The sequence below is a fragment of the Prionailurus viverrinus genome, chromosome B3, assembly GCF_022837055.1.
Source record: "Prionailurus viverrinus isolate Anna chromosome B3, UM_Priviv_1.0, whole genome shotgun sequence".
Lineage (NCBI taxonomy): Eukaryota > Metazoa > Chordata > Mammalia > Carnivora > Felidae > Prionailurus > Prionailurus viverrinus.
In genome coordinates this window covers 53,725,364-53,747,256 of record NC_062566.1, presented here as the reverse complement: position 1 = coordinate 53,747,256, position 21,893 = coordinate 53,725,364, and the positions used below count along the sequence as shown (strand labels likewise).

At 43.8% G+C, this 21,893-nt stretch overlaps 2 protein-coding genes across 7 annotated transcripts in view; one reads left to right on the top strand and one right to left on the bottom strand.

Annotated features, from left to right (window-relative positions):
* The window catches only part of SLC30A4 (solute carrier family 30 member 4), a 31,146-nt gene extending 28,036 nt beyond the window's left edge, over nt 1–3,110 (bottom strand). For 3 of the 6 annotated variants that reach the window (XR_007152811.1, XR_007152814.1, XM_047861731.1), the window contains exons 1-2: nt 2,627–2,763; nt 1,991–2,495 (exon numbers count right to left, since the gene is read on the bottom strand). Coding sequence is in view for 2 of the 6 variants with exons in the window: in XM_047861731.1 (XP_047717687.1) it covers nt 1,991–2,381 (391 nt within the window). In the remaining 4 variants the exon portion in view is untranslated. Of the gene's footprint in view, nt 1–1,990; nt 2,598–2,626; nt 2,766–3,041 lie in introns of those variants that run through there. The other 3 variants (XR_007152813.1, XM_047861732.1, XR_007152812.1) reach the window with 3 other exon arrangements.
* A 2,116-nt stretch (nt 3,111–5,226) lies between these two features.
* Nucleotides 5,227–18,870, top strand: LOC125167524 (cAMP-regulated phosphoprotein 19-like). The gene is made up of 2 exons (XM_047861734.1): nt 5,227–5,539; nt 18,453–18,870. The coding sequence occupies exon 2, from the start codon at nt 18,580–18,582 to the stop codon at nt 18,862–18,864; it is 285 nt and encodes a 94-aa protein (XP_047717690.1). The 5' UTR covers nt 5,227–5,539; nt 18,453–18,579; the 3' UTR covers nt 18,865–18,870.
* The last annotated feature ends 3,023 nt before the right edge of the window (nt 18,871–21,893 follow it).

Genomic DNA, 21,893 nt, shown 5'->3' with positions numbered 1-21,893 from the left:
AATTTGGGCAAGTCATTGAATCTTAGTCTGCTGAGGCCATGCCTTATCAGCTACAGCTTAACTCCTTTTAAAATTTCTTGGGGCGCCTTGGTGGCACAGTCGGTTAAGCGTCCGACTTCAGCCAGGTCACGATCTCGCGGTCCGTGAGTTCGAGCCCCGCGTCAGGCTCTGGACTGATGGCTCAGAGCCTGGAGCCTGTTTCCGATGCTGTGTCTCCCTCTCTCTCTGCCCCTCCCCCGTTCATGCTCTGTCTCTCTCTGTCCCAAAAATAAATAAACGTTGAAAAAAAAAATTAAAAAAAAAATTTCTTTACAGCTTAAGCATTTATAATTCTCTAACACAATAAAAATTAATTCAGCACAAATTTATTGAGTGTCAACTCTGTGCCAGTCATTGTTTTAGGTGCTGAGAACACAGCTTACATTTCAGCAGAAAAGAGATATTAAGTGAATATACAAACAAGATAATCTCATGCTTTGGGCTTTTAAAGTTGGGGACAGAACAGGAGAGAGGAGATGTTTACTTTAGTCAGTCAGAAAAGGTCTCTCAGAGGTATCTTTTGGAGTAAGATATGAATGTCAAGACACCAGTCAAGAGAAGATTTGGGAAAAGCCACTTAAGGTTAAGCAGTGTTTTTCAAACTGCAAGCCCTGATCTATTTTGTGGAACATGAAATCAATTAAGTGGGCTGGGGGGATAACTGAAAAAATATTAGAATGCATCACAAGAAATAAGACTTTTGTCTTAATTATACATATATATGCTATATAATACGTGTGTGTGTGTGTGTGTGTGTGTACACATACATGCCTACATATGTATGCATGCATGCCCAACCAGGCACAGTGTTAAGTGTATTTCTTACTATATAGTGAGATCAAAAAAGTTTGAGAGCCACTGAGGTAGAGGGATCAGCTAGTCTGAAGGCCTTAGGGACAGTAAAGAGCTTTGTAAGCCATAGGGACAAAGAAGGCCAGCATGGCTGAAGTGAGGACTGGGGAGGAGGTATAAAATGAAGTAGGAAATGTATATAATTTTCCCACATACAACCTCCAGCCAGCATCTTAATCTGGACTGCCACCTCTATTCTCATCATGGGTCCTCGTTAAGAAACATGGCAGAATAACATCCTTGCTTTTATGTCACTTTGTAAACTGTCACTAAGAGAAGTTAGCAATTACACTAATGTGACTGTGAAATTAATCTCTAAGAATGTATTTTATAGTGAGAATGTATTACTTGAGTAATTAAAAAGTGAAAAAACCAAGTTCATAAACCCTGGGGGAGCCGTCTGTTTCCTTTCAGATCCTCACTATAATGAAACACTTTAAAGGTTAGTAGTATCTAATTCTGAAAATCTCTTGGCTATAAATACAAAAGGAAAGAGTATGAAGAGACCCCTGAGGTCAAATGCAGACACACACACACACACACACACACACACACACACACACACACAAAATAGAGACCGGGACTGTAGATGTGGCTCTTTCACTAACCAGCTAAGTGTCCTCACAACTTATTTACACCTCTTTTGGGCCCTCAGATTCCTTAAGTGTGAAAAAGAAAGTAAAGCAGGTGTTCAGTAAGGTCACTTCATACCTTCATAATTTTATGATTCTAAGTTATTCTAGGTCATTTACTATTTTTAAAGGTTGCAAAAATTAACCTGGCGATTATTATTTTTAAAAATTTTTTTTAAAGAGGAAGTTAAATGATATACGATGAAGCTCATGTCCTTAGCTTTACAGTAGATGTCACGGTGTTTGGAGAACTGGAAGAAAATGTCAGTTATCTCTGAAAGTTTATGTTGTACTTAGGTTGATCTGCACTTTGGAACCGTGTGGCCTTTCCATATCACCAGATCGGTATACTGATAAATAACAAACTTCCCGAAAAGAACGTTTAAACCTCAAATCCTGTGTAGCTAAAGCTTGACAACAACCCTCCGGACAAGGTAAATGGAAAGTGAGTTGGCCACACAACTCACCTACAAGTTCTCCAATCATGAAAAGCAAGTAAAGAACGGCAGCAATGGTCAACCTGGTTTTCACCTTTCTCTGCTTCAGTAACTCTCGCTGTCTGCTGCAGTTGTCACAGGGGTCCACCTTCAGACTCAGCTGACTGTTGGTCAAAGGTAAGTCCTGGTCCAGTAAGGAATCATCGTCGGCCTGGAGGGCCGGGTGCGCCCCGTTAACAGGCCTTTCTGGGATTTCAGAACCATCATCGGCCACCACAACTCGAAGTTTGTTAAACCGAGAAAGCCCCTCGTCCCCCACCTCGTCCGAGAAGTCAAAGGCGCTGGTGTCATTTAAAAACAGCGGCGCATCATCCTTCCGTAGCAGAGATTTGAGACGCTTCCACGCGCCGGATCCGGCCATGGCAGAGGCTGAGCGGCCGCGGCGCGGAATGGCTCGGTGCAGGCGGCCGGCCGGCGGCTCCTACTTCACCGGAGAGCCAGTTCCCGATGGCACTGCCGCGCGTCCCTCCCCATCCTGTGGAAAACGAAACACGCTATAAATTAAAGGCGCCCCAATACTGCCCACAAGTTCCGAAGCCCGGGGCGGCGGGGGGCGCCAGGCCGGCCCGGAGGCTCCGGGGCTCCGCGAGGGGGCGGCGCATCTACCTGGGGCGCTGCCGCGGGGCCGCCGCTCATCTCCCCGCCCCCGGCCGGCCGGCTCGGCGGGGCCGACTCGCGCAGCTCGGCCCGGGGCCGGGCGGGGAGCGGGGCCGTCCTCGCGCCTGCCGCGCCCGCAACTCCAGGCCGGCTTCCCGAGTCTGACAGGTTCGGGGCCGGCCGCCGGGGGCCGCCGCCTCTCCCCGCCCTGCGCGAGGCCGCGCGCGTGCGCCGCAGCGGCCGCAGGCGAGGAGCGCGAAGGAGGGGTCCGCACGAGCCCACGCAGGCCCGCGGCGCAGGGCTGCGGCGCCCGCAAAGGGGCGGGGCAGGGGCTCGTGCCGCATCCAGTCCTCCGCCTCCCGCCCGTAGCCCCAGTCTCGGCTGCGGAGCCCCGCGCGCCCGGCTCTGCCCGAGGGGCACTCACAGGGAAGCCCCAGTCTCTGGTGCCGCACTGTCGCCTCCCCAGGCGGAGAGCCGCTAGCGGATGGAGCCGGGGCCTGCGGTCCGAGTGGGTAGATTCGAACGGTCCCGCCCGCCTGGGGCTGGGCGTTGCTGCGGGAGGTCGCTCCACCCTAGAGGGCCTCAGGAATCTCGGGGCAGGATCTCTGTTGCGGATCCTGGGCAGAAAACGAATTTGTGCTTTCTTGCTAAGTGAGAAACTAAGCAGCTTGCTTTCTTCGAGTTGCTGCTTCTCTGGCAAGTTGACAAAATTTGCTGCACGGGTGAGAGGGCAAGCAAAGCTTATGGTCAGCAGTTCTATGGCCTGCTTTAGATTTACTATTGCTTTTCAGCAAGTATGTGTTATCCTGTGTGTTCGCTTAGTGTCCCTTCTCCCTCCATATAACATAGACTAAACCCAAGCAGAAAATCTAGTAGGGGTGTTCGTTTTGGCCTTTGGTTCTGTTAACAACCACAAATTTAAAAGAAGTTCTGAGAAGCAGTTTCTGATTTAGATTTAAGTTTTGGGGCGTCTGGGTGTGGCTCAGTTAAGCGTCTGACTTCAGCTCAGCTCAGGATCTCTCGGATGATCTCGTGGTTCCTGGGCTCCAGCCCTGCTTAGGGCTCTGTGCTGACAGCTGAGCCTGGAGCCTGCTTCAGGTTCTGTGACTCCCTCTGTCTCTGCCCATCCCCTGCTCACACTCATGCGCTCTTTCTCTCTCTCTCTCTCAAAAATAAATATCTAAAAAAAAAATTTTTTTTTAAAGATTTAACTTTTAATAGTAACATGGAGGGGTGCCTGGGCGGCTCAGTGGGTTAAGCCTGACTTCAGCTCACGTCATGAGCTTGGAGTTTCAGACCCGTGTTGGGCTCTGTGCTGACAGCTCTGAGCCTGGAGCTGCTTTGGATTCTGTGTCTCCCTCTCTCTGCCCCTCCTGCTCATGCTCTGTCCCTCTGTCTCGCTCTCTCTCTCTCAAATAAATAAACTTTAAAAAATAATAGCAGAATGGAATGGCAATAGGCCTCCCCACTCCTCTTCTCCCTTGAAAGTCTAAGAGATTCTTAATCCAGAGCCCTTGAATGGGTTTTAGGGGCTTCTGGAAGCCTTAAATTCATGTGCAAAATATTGTGGCTTATATGGGTTTTCTTGAGTCAAGTCCCCTAGCTTTCATCATGTTCTAAATGGGTTTAAGACTCAAGTAAGATTTAAAACAGCAACACTGTCAGGAGAACTCATAGATCAACCCCCTAGCTTCCACTCAGAGTTGACTTGTAGTGCAAACTCCTCTATTTATCCTGTGTTAATGGATGTCATATTTGGATAGTAGTCTACATGGATTGCCAAATTTCAAGTTACAAAATCTGCAATAAAAGTCACATGGAACATCATTTCCCTCTGAAGATTTAGAATGCACTTTCGAATCTTGCATGCCTTGGGTGCAAGAGCACCAACTGCCTTTGAACTCCCCAGCAATCCTTTCACTTTTGAATGCCCACCATATCCCCACAGAGCTTCAGCCATGGGAGTCAGGTTAGGAAACCTGGATCAGAGATCCCATGGTTCCCAAGACCCGGGAGGGAAGTCTTACCTAGGAAATTATTCAATAATCAGGGCCCTCAGTTCATTATCAGCTGAAGGGAGAGTGCTTAGTGAGTAGTGCTTTCCTAACCCCAAATATCTTAATCCACCCAATTTGGGAGTAGGTTAGTGGTTTTTCATTTGTTATACTGCTTGAAATTCTGCTAGTGAGAAAGATAAATGAACAAAGCAACTATGTCAGGAGTGTGATTGCTCTCTCTTTAGTATGAGTTCTTCAAATAGGATTCCATCCAAGGAAAGGGGATAGATGTTTTCAAGGAAAGTTGAGGCAGGAGCATGGATTGTTTTGGGTACTTACAGTAAGCTTTGTTGGGAAGGGGTGCAGTTCTGCGTCCCCATTTATTTTTACTATTTTGTATCGCTGGGTATCTGGACAGAGTGATGGGTGGATAACAAAAACTATATAGTGATTTTAATGTATGTTCACAAATTCAGATACTTGTCCCATCCAGAGGTAGAGCTTAATCTCCCTCCCAGTGAATGTGAGCTGCTCTTATTGAATAGCATAATGGCTTACAAGGAATAGAATGTGACATAAGTGACAGTAGATGACTTAAAAGACTAGGTCATAAGAGGCACTGTAGTTGCCTGCTTGTTCTCTCTTGGATCACTTGCACTGGGAGAAGCCAGAGTTACCATGTCACGAGGAACTCAAGCAGCCCCAAGGAAAGGCCCATGTGATGAGAATGGAGACCTCCTGCCAGCAGCGATGTGAATGAGCCGTACTGGAAGCAGGTCCTCCACCCTAGTTAAACCTTCAGATGTTTTTAGCCCAGGAGATGTTGACTGAAACCCCATGAGAGATCCTGAGCAGAAGCTCCCATCTAAGCCACTCCCAGATGACCCACAGAGACTGAGATAATAATGTTCATTGTTTTAGTATGGTAAGTTTGGGGATAATTCGTTACACAGCAATAGATAATGAATATACTCAATCTCAACTTTGCTCTGTACCAGGAAAGACACTTTTCTTATTCTTTTATCACGCGCGCCCTTGTTCCTAGGCCTGTCCTTGGGCTAGTGGCATGATTTCTATCACTGAACTTTAAAATGGGCTAAATAAATAGACTTCTGTGAATAGTCTTGGAATTTGCAACCTTATTTCTATGTATTCAGAATTTATAACAACAGACAAATGAACTTTTGAAAAATAATCCATTTATAATCTGGGTACTGCCTGCAATTCAGCTAGCTATTCCTCACCATGCCATTCTTTTATAAGAGACTTAATACTTCTTTCCAGTTGAAGAACTTTTTTGCATGGGCAAATAGAAAAAGTTGCCAACCATTTATCCTATTTCTTACCCAGGTAACTCCTAACACACAAACTGTTTAGGTAATACCAGAAGTCTGACATTTGCAAGACACACACTCCAGCAGTCAACGAGAATAGCCCCCAAATATCCTTTCTCAAAACCTGTTTTGTGGCCCAGATATCTCTTGGGACAAATGACAATGTTGAAAATAATACCACAGCTAACATTTACTTGGGGCTTGTTTATGCACCAAGCACCTCTGCAGGGGACCTGATTTCCATTAGAGGGGAAGTTAAGAATTCAAAGCATGGGTCTTAAAGTCTGACCATATTTGTATCCTGGTTTCACCATTTAGTTATATCATCTCTGGAAAACTAACCAATCTGTGCTTCAATTTTCTTACATATAAAATGGAGATGATAAGAGTACCCACTTCACGAGGCTGTGGTGAGGATTCAATGAGATGATGCATGTAAAGCATGTAAAACATAGCATATGTAGTTCCTAGCACATAGTAAGTGCTCAATCGATGACAGCTCATATTTTTTTTAAGTAGATGAAGACATAGAGTCTCAGGGAAGTGAAGTAAATTGACTGGAGTCATGCAGCTAAAAAACAGAGCAGGAGTTCAATTCCAGATCAGTTTGGTTTCAGAGCTCAAGCTCTCAACCACTAGCCTGCACTGTCCTCTCAGTTTCACACACAAATGGAATGATGTGCAGAAAAGCACCTAGACTCCTTCAGGTGTGCTGGGAGAAATCCCTGTTCCATATATCAAAGACTTGCCAGCACCTTGAGACTTCAACATCACCCTGTGAAATCCTTCTTGGAAAGGAAAGGAAAAAGTGGAAAAGTTTTTAAAAATCGAGGTATGGGGAAAGGTGCCACTTACTTGACAGGCTCACATGTTGCATATTCCCAACCTGAGAATTCCTTTCTCCATTGGAATAGATGATTGTAGGAGATTTCCAAAGGATGCATTTGGAATGTGACTCCTTATCTTTTTCAGGAGGGGTTGAAAGCTATCAGATACAAATGGACAAGGGCTAGTGATGTGATACACAACTATGGGGAGTATAATAATTTCTTCTTTCTATGGAGTGCTATGCTAACAGAGTGGCTGGAGAGTCAGTTTAACCCCTCCTCCAGGGGAAGAGAAGGATGCAAAGTAGGTAAGAGAATTGCCCAAGGACAGGCAAGTTGCCTTCTTGGACAGTGAGTAGATAAAGGAGAGGGTCTCTGGGCCACACCCATGTATCTGTCAGGAAAACCAACCTGTGAGCTAAAACAATCAAGTTCATTGTTTTCATACCTTTGCTTTGTCTTTCTTTACTTTTTAAAGGAAATGTACCTGTGAATTTCTCTAACCATATCTGGCTAAAATTAGAGGGAATAGGAGCTGGGATGGGTTTAAGACATAAGCACACCCGCCCTGGAGTCTGGAGGTAACAGCTTGAAGGTGAGGGTGGAACGCTGATTTTGGACATGCTTTAGGAATCCATCACAGACAAGAGAAGTTCCTTCAGCCTCTAATTTTGCCATCTTTTCACAGTGATCCCCAGCACCATACTGTTGCTGAACTCATTTTCTTGGCTGTAAAAGTGGAAAATAGTATTTGTCCTACCTCTGTCACAGGAACACTGTAAGAATCCAATGAAATTTTGCATGTGAAAACATTCCCTTACTTTACTAGAGAGAGCTATTAAAAACCATACCATCTGGGGCACCTGGGTGCCTCAGTCATTTAAGCATCTGCTCTGGATTTTGGCTCAGGTCATGATCTTGCGGTTCATGGGATCGAGCCCGCCATTGGGTTCGACACTCACAGCGTCAAACCTGCTTGGGATTTTCTTTCTCTCTCTCTCTCTGCCTCTCCCTAGTTCGTGCTCTCTCTCAAAATAAATAAACATTAAAAAAAGAAAGAAAGAAAGAAAAAAGAAAGAAAGAAAAAATACTTTAATCATAGTTCATTCATAACTTTAAATTCCCCTCTAAAAAACATTTGTATTTCTTGAAACTGATGTTTAATTTCTAAGAAATTCTTAGTGGTGAGATTAATCTGTCTCATACTGATTGGAGATGATTAAAACACTAATACTCAGTTTATACTTACAGTAGACTTATTTCAGAGAACATTATAACCTTTATGAATTAAACCAAGACAGAGAAGCAACTGCGGACAAAGTGACTCTTGTGACCTCTTAGAACTGGTGGCTTTAAACAATGAAGGCCATTGTATAAAAACTCCCTCCCAGGGTTATTGTGAGGATTAATTAGATTAAAATCTGCAAAGTGCTTTGAGTTTTTCCCAGAATTCCTTTATAAATAAAGGTGGCATTAATTATTTTTTTTAGAAGTATCCTTATATGGATCTTCCCAGAATCAAATGTAATAAATTCACCTGTTGTTTAACTTGTATTCCCTGAAGCAAAAAACCCAAGACCAAGCCAACCTAAATGACCTCTAATGGTTTTAAAATGACTATAGATAGGAGCATGCTTGAATGAGCAGATGTTAGTACCCTAATCACAAAGATCTTGGTGTATGTTTTACATGACCGGGTAATGCCTCATAATCACTATGCCATATGGTAATTAGGTATAAATTACTGTAATTATTAAAATTTTTTTTTTTCAACGTTTATTTATTTTTGGGACAGAGAGAGACAGAGCATGAACGGGGGAGGGGCAGAGAGAGAGGGAGACACAGAATTGGAAACAGGCTCCAGGCTCTGAGCCATCAGCCCAGAGCCCGATGTGGGGCTCGAACTCACGGACCGCGAGATCGTGACCTGGCTGAAGTCGGACACTTAACCGACGGCGCCACCCAGGCGCCCCTAAATTACTGTAATTATTACAGCTGTTTTATACTGATCAACCAAGTTTTACTCTCCTCTTTGTTATTTATATTTTACTAACTCACATTCTACTCACTTACAAATAGGCTTTAAGGCAGTCTTCCCATTAGTAGGCCTTCCTCACCTCAGAATACTGGAAACGATGAGAATGAGAGTTTTTTCCTGATACTAGATACTGTCTAATCCTCATTGTATGCACAGAAACAAATAGACACAGACGAAAGACAGGTGTCTTAACAACCAACTCTCCAGCAGCTGAGGTTCCTTGGGAACCCCTTCTCAGTTTCCCAGTCTCTGATCTTAATCCTGTTCCCAGTGACCCACCCAGCCCACACTGTGAGCTTCCCCCCCACACCCCAAGAAGGAGCTACTCTGAATATTCTGAGTGTGGGTGTGGGGCAACCCAATTGGGTGGAGGCCTGTGATGTGGGTGGTGAAAGAATTCACCCTGGGCAGAACAAAGGAGATAGAAGTTTATTAAATACACCGCAAGGGAGCTACAGGCAGGACAGCAAAGGAGAGACTGTTTGATAGGGGGCTGTGGGTGGGGGGGTGGGGTGTAGTTAAGGGGGGAAGGTGGGGAGGTATGAGAATGTGTGGAATTTTGGTACCTTTTTTTTGGTACCTGTGCCCCATTGTAAGTAGCTCAGTTGTCAACTAGGTCTTAAGGCTATTTTGAGGGGGGTCACCTAATGGGCCTATTTGCATTTAGCCTAGTGGTCACTGTGGGCCCTTTTACCTTACTGAGGTTTCCATTGCTCAGGCATGTTGCCTAAAAGCTGCCTCTACAGTGGGCTTAAGGTAGCAGAAACTCTGGAGCAGGTCCAGGTGAAGTCTGGGGAACAGTAGGGTAAGAAGCCCATTGTAAATGAGGAACCGGTCTGGCAGGCAACCAGCTGTCCTGATTTACTCGGGATGGAGGGTATTTCCAAGACCTGAGACCACAGTTTACTGGGATGAGTTTACCTTGTAGCAAGAATAGATTCTGTAACTGTGATATTGCTGGGCAGGGAGAGTATCTTACCTGGGCAAGACACCTTATTCCTGTTGGGCCCTGCAGCACACTGGGCTGGGTGTTCTCAGGGAATTCTCAGGATGTGACTCCTGTTACAGTGAAATGGAAGAGGTCAAAGGTGTCTGAGAGGGAGGCCAACCACCTCAGATAGGACCCCCAAGGTACCATGACCCTGTTAGAGCCGTGGAGTTCCCAAGTCAGTTCTGTAACTTTGCAGGTATGGAAACTCTGCCTGAGGGTGAGGCTGGGGAAGTCAGTGTATGCCAGACTGCCCCAAGAGACTGAGTAAATTACTGTGTGGTTGATTGCTTAATTATCCTGGGTACAACTCTCTTACTGCCCTGGATGCCCTCTTCACAGGACCAGTGAATATGAGAAACCAAGTTACCTTACAGCTAGAACAAAGGTGGCTGGGGGGTTTCAGTGACATCATTTACAGGCCTCATGGCCTCTCCTGGCCTTTTGTGTTCCTTTTTCCCTGCTGGGGTGTTCTTCCTCCTTCTCAGTGTCTGGCTAACTGCCATTCAGCTTTCAAACCCAATGGATTCTGCCCAATTTCCCTCCTTCTTTCCCTCTTTCCTCCTCTCCTTCCCTTCTTTCTTCCCTCCCTTTTGTTTTTAAACTTAAAAAAGTTTATTTTTGAGAGAGAGTGCACATACACACACATGTGCATGAGTGGGGGAGGGGCAGAGAGAGAGGGGCACAGAGGACCTGAAGCAGGCAGCACTGACAGCAGAGAGCCGGATGTGGGGCTCAAACTGGCAGATGGCAAGATCATGACCTGAGCCAAAGTTGGACACTTAACCAACTGAGCCTCTCAGGTGCCCCTTCCTTCCCTTTCCTCTTTCCTTCTTCTCTTTCTTTCTTCCCTTCCACAAATGTTATTTGAGTGTTTATCATATGCCAGTCACTAAAGTAGGCACTGAAGCTATAGAATTGGATAAGACAAAGTCTAGATGATAACCCACCCCTGATTAGTCCTGTATATACAGCATAAGTTCTAATTCTTTATTACTAATCCCCCCCCCCCCCCAGATTCCATACAGGCTGTTGATATCTATATATAACTTTCGAGCGAAAGTGAAAAGAATATAGCCTTTCTTCTTGGTTCAATTTTAGTTTAGTCTTTCTGAAATCATTCCCCAGGCCCCCATCTGGTAAAGTCTTCAGATAACCACTTCCATCCATGGCGTGCTGATTTTTATCACTTAGTATTACTGTTACTGCCTTTAGTTCTCCCAGTTGTGCTTAGTTCTGAGTTGTGACCTCGCAGCTCAGAGCCCTGTCTTCATTTTATAAATAGTCGGGATATTTTTATCCCAAAGTGCATTACTTTGCACTTGTTCCCACTAAAGCTCACTTGTCAGTTGTCTGACCACAGAGTCAGATTTATAGGCTCTTCTGACTAGCCCAAGGATTGGCAAACTTTTTCTATAAAGGGCCAGATAATAAATAATTTCCAGTTTGCAGCAATACCTTGGTGCTGGTCGAATTTGCTCACTTCTGCCCTTGTGAAAGCAGCCGTAGGTGATAATAAGCAAATGAGTATGGCTATGTTCCCATAAAACACTGGACACTGAAATGTGAATTTCGTATACTTTTCACCTGCCACAAAATATTAGTCTTGTTTCGATTTTTGTCAACCATTTAAAAATGGAGAAACCATTCTTAGCTCAAGGGATGCACAAAAACAGGTGTAGGCTGGATTTGGCTTGTGGGCTGTAGTTTGCTGGCCATGATCTAGACTCATCACTAGTTAGAAGTGTTGTTCGAGATTTCACTGCTCATTCCCTCCTCCTGATCACTTATACATATAAGTGATATACATTGTAATTGCAGTTGCCTTATATGGCATGGTTTTTTTCACCACTCCTTTACCTACTCAATTCTAGATAAAGTCTAGAGCCACTCTCCCCCATGGCATCCATCCCACCCCAAGTCTAGACAAGTCCATTTGTTACATATGCTCATGTCTCACTTTGTAAATTTATCTTCATTAGTGGCATTATTTGACTAGTGGCTGCTTCTCACTCCCTTGTTAGGCTTTATGCTCCATGAGACTGGGGGCTATCTTTGCTCATATCTCCTGCACCTGACCCTGTGCCTGGCACGCAGTAGGTGCTCAATAAAGCATTTGTTGAACAGAGGAACCAGATCCACAGCAGACCTCAGCTTATTGGCTGGGCATTGTTGTCTATAATAGCTCCCTCCCCTTATTAGCAGAGAGACCTTGAATTTTAAGATCTCTTTGAGCTTCAGTTTCCTTCTCTGTCAAACGGAGATAAGAGTTACTATCAGTGGGTTGTGGTGACTTAAATGAGAAGATGTAACTGGCACATGGCTTGCTCCAGTCACTGTTAGATTAATGTCAGGCTCCTTCCCCACTTCGTCTCATTGCTGTCAACTCTATGGTTGTCTGATGTCTAACTACCACTTGCTCAGATATCCCAAGTGCATAGGACTCCACCTGCCTGAAGAGAACTGCACTGTTTCCTTCGAGAAACCCAGAATTAGAAATATGATGAGCACACCCTTCATATATCTGCTGCCTTTCTAAGACCTGTCACTTGGGCCCTCTAGTTCCCTCCCCTGGCTGGAATCAACAGGCTCCACCCATTGTTTTTGCTTCCTTATGTTTGCTTATGTTTGCTTAGTTCCTTATGGCCTCACAAAACATTCCAATCTTATGTGACTTTTATTTCAGCCTCTCCTTTGGAAATCTGTCAAAGGTTTTTTAAGGTGTTAAGGTAGAAAATATAAAGCAGTTCCCTTTTACCTACACACTATTTACTTCCTCAAAAATTAAGTAAATTAATTTTTCTTTTTACAGATACCATTTGACCATCTTTGTCTAAAGTTAACTTTAAGTGTTTACCATGCTTATTTCACAAATAAACCATAACTTCCTAGGTTCTCTCCAGAGATTTCTTAATGATAATAATTATCATGTCATAAAAATTACAAGATTTTGAGCCCAAAATGTGTTAAGCACTGTGCTAGGAACTTTAATTAAATACATCATTTAATTTAATCCTTATAACAGCCTTGCATAGTGGATACTATTATCCCCATTTTATACATGGGATAAATGAAATTTTTTTTGAGAGAGAGAGAGTGTGTGTGTGTATGAGAGCAGAGTAGGGGGAGGAGCAGGGACACAAGAGAGAGAGAGAGAGAGGGAGAGAGAGAGACTCTCAAGCAGACTGTATGCCCAGCACAGAGCCCCATGCAGGGCTCTGTCCCATGACCCTGAGATCATGACCCGAGCCAGATTCAACAGCCGGATACTTAACCTACTGAACTACGCAGGCACCCAAGGATAAATGAAGTCTTTTAAATAATTTATTGAAAGCCACGTTATTAGAAGATGGTGGACTCAAGGTTTGCATTCAGGTTTCCCCCAGCCCAGTGCCCATCATCTTTCCATCCTGACATTTTCTTCCCTTCTTATGCTTGGTAGCTGATGGTGCTGGGAAAGGCACGTGTATCACATTTTCACTCTTGTAACCTCCTGAGTGAACAGCTAGCTATGATGACTAGTTGCCCATTTTGGCTAATGGCTCCTCAGTGTCATAGCAAAGTTCCATCAGAACTCATGTGGGTTTTAAAGTATTACCCTTTCGCTTAAAACCACTCATTATCCGTCCATCCAGCCAATATGCCTATTTTTTTAAGTTTGTTTGTTTGTTTGTTTGTTTGTTTGTTTTTGAGAGAGAGATAGAGAGCAAGCAGGAGGGGCAGAGAGAGAGAGGGAGACAGAAGAATCTCAAGCAGGCTCCGCACCATTGGCACAGAGTCGGATGTGGGGCTTGAACTAGACACTTAACCTACTGAGCCACCCAGGTGCCCCTAACCAATATTTCTCAACAGGCTATCTCACTCCGTTTGGGCTGCTATAACAAAATACCACAGGCTGGGTGTCATAGAAACAGCAGAAATCTACTTCTCACAGTTCTGGAGGCTTAGAAGTCCTAGATCAAGGGGCACCTGGGTGGCTCAGTCAGTTGACCATCTGACTCTTGGTTTCAGTTCAGGTCATGACCTCACGGTTCATGGGTTCAAGCCCCATGTCAGGCTCTATGCTGACAGTGCAGAGCCTGCTTGGGATTCTCTCTCTCTGCCCTTCCCCTGCTTGCTCTCGCTCTCTCTCTCTCTCTCTCTCTCTCTCAAAATAAATAAATAAACAAACAAAAAAAAGTCCAAGATGAAGGCACTAGCAGGGTCATCTTCTGGTGAGGACCCTCTTCCCGATTCATAGCCATTGCTTTTTCACTGTGTCCTCACAGAGTAGGGAGGGTAGGGAGGTCTGTGGGACCTCCTTTGTAAGAACATGAATCCCATTCATGAGGGCTTGTGTCATAATCACCTCCCAAAATCTCCATCTTGTAACATCATCACTTCGGCATTAGGATTCCAACTGGTGACTTTTGGGGGACACACACATTCAGATCATAGCAGAGATTGTATACCAGACACTGTGCTATGTGTTGAATGTGTCTTAGGCCAAAGAAATGTGTCTTTAGTGCTTAAAATTAGTTTAAAATGAAGACATTGGGGGTGGGGGGGTGCACCTGGGTGGCTCAGTCGTTCAAGCTTCTGAGTCTTGATTTCGGCTCACGTCATGATCTCACAGTCTGTAAAGTTGAGCCCTGTGTCAGGCTCTGCACTGACAGTGTGGGGCTGCTTGGAATTCTCTTCCCTCTCTCTGCCCCTCCCCCACTTACACACATGTGCGCACTTTTTCTCTCTCTCTCTCAAATAAAATTAAAGAAAGAAAGAAAGAAATAATAAAATTAAGGCACTGGGTAGTTAATAGAAGAGGCATTTGGAGAGGAGGACTTGGAGGTAGGGAAGATGGAGAGAAAGGATGGGAAAGAGAAGAACTTCCTATGAAATCACTGCCTTGGGGACCCATGGGTCAGGAGGAGGCCAGTGGGTATGGCGAGGAAGGCAAGGGAAGATGAATGAGATTCTCACACACCAGGATAGAAGTGATAAGGTGGAACCAGCAGAATTTCTCTCTGGCATGACATACTGCCTCTGTTAGTGTGGCTTATGGTTTTCGGTTCCCTTTCCAACAGCCAGTACTTTCCTAGCTCTCTGACATTCTTGTTTTCTCTTTCCCAAGCCATCATAGATGATACCTTTGCATTGGTGTTCTCTGTCTGGGTAGCATCCCCATTTATCTTGATGGCCTACCAGAATTGCAGCAGTGACAGCCTGTTTCACTGTGTAGAAGGCGCTTACTTCATTTCTGCTTTAGTTTTATGTGTGTGTGTCTGTGTGTCTGTGTATGCACAGTGTGTGCGTGTGTAGCCACATGAGAAGTGAGAGTGCCTGGATTGTTGTAGTTCAGACCATGCTCACACAAAGGGATCCTGGTGACCAGAAGAGTCCTCACAGGCACATCCACCTCAGTGCGTTCGCTGTGCATCAGAGTCAGAAACTTGATTTTGTTGACACCCTGAGAATATATTCATCTCCTATTAACTAGCTCACAGAGAGTAATAAATACAAGGCAGAATATTGAGGGTATGTAGGAAAGTGTACATATGTTTCATTTATTTATTTTTTAAAATTTTTTTTAACATTTTATTTATTTTTGAGACAGAGAGAGACAGAGCATGAACGGGGGAGGGGCAGAGAGAGAGGGAGACACGGAATCGGAGGCAGGCTCCAGGCTCTGAGCCACCAGCCCAGAGCCCGACGCGGGGCTCGAACTCACGGACCGCGAGATCGTGACCTGAGCTGAAGTCGGACGCTTAACCGACTGAGCCACCCAGGTGCCCCATGTACATATGTTTTAAAGATCCATACTGAAATGAGTAGGGATGAAATGACTTGGGTCTATCTATCTGCTTTAAAATATTTTAGTTTTGGGGCACCTGGGTGGCTCAGTCAGTTAAGTGTCTGACTTCCATTCAGGTCATGGTCTCACAGTTTGTGGGTTCGAGCCCTGCATCAGGCTCTGTGTTGACAGCTCAGAGCCTGCAGCCTGCTTCAGATTCTGTGTCTCCCTCTCTCTCTGCCCCTCCCCTGCTCATACTCACTCTCTCTCTCTCTCTCTCAAAAATAAATAAACATTTAAAAAAATTTTTAAGTGAAGCAGGTGTGGGAAAATCTTGATAATAATGATTGAATTTGGTTAATGGGTATTTTATACTATTTGTACATTACATATGTTATATACTAATTATATTATTTCCCTACTTCTGTGTGTTTGAAATTTTTCTTAACATGAAAATTAAAACAATAAAGGAAATGACAATAATTTACAGAAAGAAATATAAAATCGTCAGCTTACCTCGTGCAAGTTAAGTTAACGAGGAATCCAAGGCGGAGAGCTAAGTCGATGTAAGACTGTTGGGTCACCAAGGACAATGACATATTCCTGTCTGCAACCAGGCGCTTCTGCTCTCATGTCCCGGGACCTAATTCCTGGGACTATCTCAGAAACTTAGAAATCTGATTCCTACATCCACGGCTGCTCCCATCGCACTCCCTGTCCCCTGTCAGATACTTAAATCCTGCTCCAGGCTGAGGGGATTGGTGCCTCTATTGCTACCACCCCTGGCAACAGGCATCTATCTCTCCTGCTTGCAGCTTCTAGTTTTGCTTTAGGACTTCCCATTCTTGGGGTACATGAGAGACCCTGCTAACTCAAACGCTGGTTCAGTTTCCACTCCTGCTGGCACCCCCATCCCATCAGATCTCTTAGGGGCTTGAAACCTGAGAAGCAGCAAGGCATGGGCACAGGGAGGATTCCTGACCTCGCGGCCTGACCTATCTGCCAGGCTCTGCCGTGTTTGCCGGGCACCAGCTCCAGGAATGGCACAGATGGCTAAAGGGAAAGGCACTAAGGATGCCTCATTTTCAAAAGCACAATTTATTTAATTTGATTCTTATTCAGATCTGTGAGATATAGTTATCATTCCTACTTGAAGAGATAGGGAACTAGGGCACTGTGAGGTTTGGCAATGTGTTTACAGTCACAGAGTTAATCTGCAGCAGGACCATGGTGTGAACTGAGGCGTTCCCGTCCCCTGAAGGAGTTTATCGGTGTCTAAATCCAAGTTATTACTAAACTACTGTATTTCTCAAATTAAACTAGTGTTTGTAGCAACCAGGTTGTGTTACCGCAAAAGATGATTCGTTATTAGCAGCAGGTTGGAATTATTCAACAGCTAAATGCCGTATTCCATTTTCATCCATGTGTTGAATTTACTAATTTTTACAAAATGTTTATTTATTTATTTTGAGAGAGAAAGAGCAGGGGAGGGGCAGAGAGAGAGAATCCCAAACAGGCTCGACAATCAGCGTGGAGCCTGACTCAGGGCTTGATCCCAGGACCAACCATGAGATCATGGCCTGAGCCAAAATCAAAAGTCGGATGCTTAACTGACTGAGCCACCCAGGCACCCCTGAATTTACAAATTTAAATAAAACGGTCCTGATTTTTCATTATGAGGAGTTAATAACTAATATCTATAGTTGATAAATCAAGAAAAAAGGGTGTAAATATATTACATATAGTTTCAGTGGTAAACAGTAGTAGAATTTAAAACAGAAACTATTGGGGCCCCTGGGTGGCTCAGTGGGTTAAGCATCTGACTTCAGCTCAGGTCATGATCTCACTGCTCGAGAGTTTGAGCCCCACTTGGGGCTCTGTGCTGACAGCTCAGAGCCTGGAGCCTGTTTTGGATTGTGTGTCTCCCTTTCTCTCTGCCCCTCTCCTGCTCACACTGTGTCTCTTTCTCTCAAAAATAAATAAATGTTAAAAAAAATTTAAACCCCCCCACCAAAAAAAGTATTGATAAAAAACCTCTGAGTAATGGGTGTGGCAGTGATGTGGTTGGTGGGGATGAGAGGTAGGAGATGTTTTTGTTTCTCATTTTACACACATCTATATGGTCTGAATTTTTAAAAATATGGGCAAGTTTTACTTGTATAGATTAAAAATAATAGTTTAAAAATATAAAAAAGAAGTGAAATACAATGAAACGTATCCCCTCAATGAGTGCTGAAATTGTCATATGTAATACTATGTAGCCAATAGAAATTTTAAGTAGGAAAGGCAAATCAAGAATGATATGGTTAGGATAATACCTAATCATGTATATACTGCGTGTAGGTATATGTACATACAAACAGGAAGGATACATATCAAAGTGATACCAAAGTGTAGGGATGAGGGGTGAGGAGGAGAGGAGGATTCTGATGATTAACTGCATTCACTTCTATATACGGCTTGATTTTTTTTGAGGGGCATGTACTGAATATGAAAGTGTGCAGAATATTTTGCAGGTTCAAAGCTACAGCGATTCTGAGTGTTCCCTCTTTTCCTCTTTGCCACAGAACAGCCAAATGTGATTGCACTGTGTTACATATAAGTGTCAGGATCTTACACTTGATTTATAGTGAAGAAATTCACTGTTCCTAAATATTGTTACAAAAGAGAAGTTTGTGAATTGCATTATTCCACTCTCAGGCCTTAATGTCACCACAGAGCTGACCAAGTCTGATTCATGGTTTTTTTTGGTTTTTTGTTTCTTTGTTTTTGTATTGTTACATTTCCTTCCTTTGCTTGGTTTTGACCAAGGGTGTGTGGGGTTTAAATCTCCAAATCCAGTATCTCATGGCTATAACAAGGTATGTATCCCACACTTTAGAGTCCTGGACTTGGAGTCTTTAACCCTGATACTTGATAGAATCCTTCTGATGAAAAGAAGCAGGGGAAGAGGAAGCAGTATGTCCATGGAGGTCCCCAAGGCAGCCTCCATGGAGGAGTAGAAGGCAATGGAAGATAAAGTGACGAGTCCAGAGAAAGCCGAGGAAGCAAAATTAAAACCAAGGTATCGTCATCTGGGACAAAAGCCTGGAGGTTTAGATTTCTTAAGGAAACTATTGCAGAAAGGGCAAAAATACTTTGATGCCAGGGATTACAACCTGGCTAAAACACAACTGAAGAGCAAGCAGCTTCCTACTGCAGCTCTAAGACAAGTCACTGGTGACCGCATTCCCACTCCACAGAAACTTCCTCCACAGAAACCATCCCTTGCTGCCAGCAAGCTGGCTGGCTGATTAAAAGAGCTGAACTGCATGAATCTTCTAATTCTCATTATTTCTCCTTGTTATTTCTCTGCTTTTCATTTCCTTTCATTCACTAAGTCATTTGAGAATGAGAGCTTTGCAGGTAGCAGTAGTGTGTGCTGCTATTGTAAGGAAATATTCGCGTGGAGAGTTTTTGATTAGTTTAACAGTGCGCTGATAAAGAGAACGTGTTTGAGCAACATAAAGTAATCTGCTTGAAAATAATTGTGTATATTACCTAACTCCTAGTGTAGGACTGGTTCCAACAAGTAACAAGCAAGTTTTATGATTGTAATGTTTTGGCTTTCTTTAATTCATCTTAATTCAGCCCTGTATGTTACTCTTATTTGAAATAACCACGGGGTGTCTAGGTGGCTCAGTAGGTTAAGCCTCCGACTTCAGCTCAGGTTATGATCTCACAGCTCCTGAGTTCAAGCCCCAAGTCGGGGTCTGTGCTGACAGCTCAGAGCCTGGAGCCTGCTTCGGATTCTGTATCTCCCTCTCTCTCTCTGCCCCTCTCCACCCATTTTTTTTTTTCTCTCTGTCTCTCTCAAAAAATAAACATTAGGGGCGCCTGGGTGGCGCAGTCGGTTAAGTGTCCGACTTCAGCCAGGTCACGATCTCACGGTCTGTGAGTTCGAGCCCCGCGTCAGGCTCTGGGCTGATGGCTCAGAGTCTGGAGCCTGTTTCCGATTCTGTGTCTCCCTCTCTCTCTGCCCCTCCCCCGTTCATGCTCTGTCTCTCTCTGTCCCAAAAATAAATAAAAGTTGAAAAAAAAATTAAAAAATAAATAAATAAATAAATAAAATAAACATTAAAAAAATAAAATAAATAAAATAACCTCTATTGTATTAATTTCTTTTGCATTTTCCTTTTGGATTTTTTTAAATTTTTTTTAATGTTTATTTATTATTGAGAGACAGAGCGTGAGCAGGGGAGGGGCAGAGAGAGAGGGAGACACAGAGTCTGAAGCAGGTTCCAGGCTCTGAGCTGGCAGCACAGAGCCCCTGGCGGGGCTTGAACTCACAAACTGTGAGATCATGACCTGAGCCAAAGTCAGACACTTAACTGACTGAGCCACCCAGGTGCCCCTCCTTTTGGATTTTGTAAAACAGAAGTTTAAGACCACAAGTTGGAAGAAAGGTCACATTCTTCAAACAAAAATAGATGGGGCTCTGAAAGATTTGTATCTCTGTGCTTGAACTTGAATGTCCTTAAACCTGTTTCAGCTCTAACAATAGAATTTTACTTGGGCAATATTTGCCTGATCTGGTGTAACTTATATGACTCTAGTGCTTAACAGCTGCTGTTCTTATTCAGTTCTATAGTGTTAGAATATCTTTTGTTAAAGAGATGAATAAAACACTCGTGTGCATCGACTGTTGAATTCACTTTTGTGCCATTTTTGTAAATACAATAGTTTTGCGCGCACACACACACACACACAAAGAATCCTTTTGGTGATTCAATTTTTTTTTGTATTTTACTTTATCGTGGAAAGAACAGTTAACATAAGATTTACCCTCCTAACAAATATTTTGTGATTTTTTTAATGTTTATTTTTGAGACACACACACACACACACACACACACACACACACACACACAATGTGTGAGCAGGGGAGGGGCAGAGAGAGAGGGAGACACAGAATCTGAAGCAGGCTCCAGGCTCTGAGTTCTCAGCACAGAGCCTGACACAGGGCTTGAACTCACGAACAGTGAGATCATGGCCTGAGCCAAAGTCAGATGTTTAACCAGCTGAGCCACCTAGTTGCCCCTACCTTCCTAACAACTTTTTAAGCGTTGATATATTATTGTTGACTATAGGTACAGTGTTGTATGGTAGTTCTATAGAACTTACTCATTTTTTTAAATGTTCATTTATTTATTTATTTTGAGAGAGAAAGAGAGAGAGTGTGGATGGAGGAGTGGCAGAAAGAGGAGAGAGAGAATCCCTCTCATAGGGATTGAGCCTGACATAGGGCTTGATCTCACAACCCTGGGATCATGACTCAAGCCAAAATCAAAAGAGTAAGATGCTCAACTGACTGAGCCACCCAGGTGCTTCATCATCTTTGCTTTTAATAAAAGAAGTTAAATTTATAAATACTTAAGATAACTTGGGAAATGTATAGTAAAAACTAACGAAATCCACAAATTACAGAGGTTTTGCTAAAATGCAAACTGTCGGCAAACTGCCAGCAAACTGCAAAATTTGTCATATCCAATGTATTTAATCTGAGTGGTAATTTTTCTAACAAAACTCAGTTGGAGGACAGCTGATATATCAATGCTCTTGATGGAAATAACAAGTGTGGTATTGTGGCTAAGAAAGGAGAATGCGAGTGGGTGCATGTTTTCATCATACAAATCTTCTGGTTGATCCTCTTTATCTCCATCAGGAAAATATATAGGGAATGGTAGCTTTTTATTTTTTAATCTTTTTAATGTTTATTTATTTTTGAGAGAGAGACACCCACACAGAGTACGAGTGGAGGAGGGGCAGAGAGAGAGGGAGACACAGAATCCAAAGCAGGCTCCAGGCTCTGAGCTGTCAGCACAGAGCCCGACGAGGGGCTCAAACTCGAACTGTGAGATTATGACCTGAGCTGAAGTCGGAGACATAACCAACTGAGCCACCCAGGCACCCCGGAAATGGTAGATTTTTACAGAAATACTTAGATGAAGACAATTTAGAATCTCTGATAGTCACTGAGCTGTTGTTATGTCCTGGTAGAGAGTCATTTACATAGATTATATTGTGTGTTGTGTCCACACTTAGGGTCCATATGCTGTTCATCTATGCTTCCCATTTGTCCAGACTGTTTTAGTTCCAGGCCAGAATGGAAGCGTTCTTGTTTGAAAGAGCTCCAAGTCTCCTGTGGATTTTCATTTAATGATAAGTAGCAGGCTGGTCTTCAAATCCCCATCTTTTCATGGCACCTTGAAGCCTTCACCAATAGTTTTTACTGTGGCATTCACATACTGTCCTGGGTGAAGGTGAGCAGCATGAAGAGGAA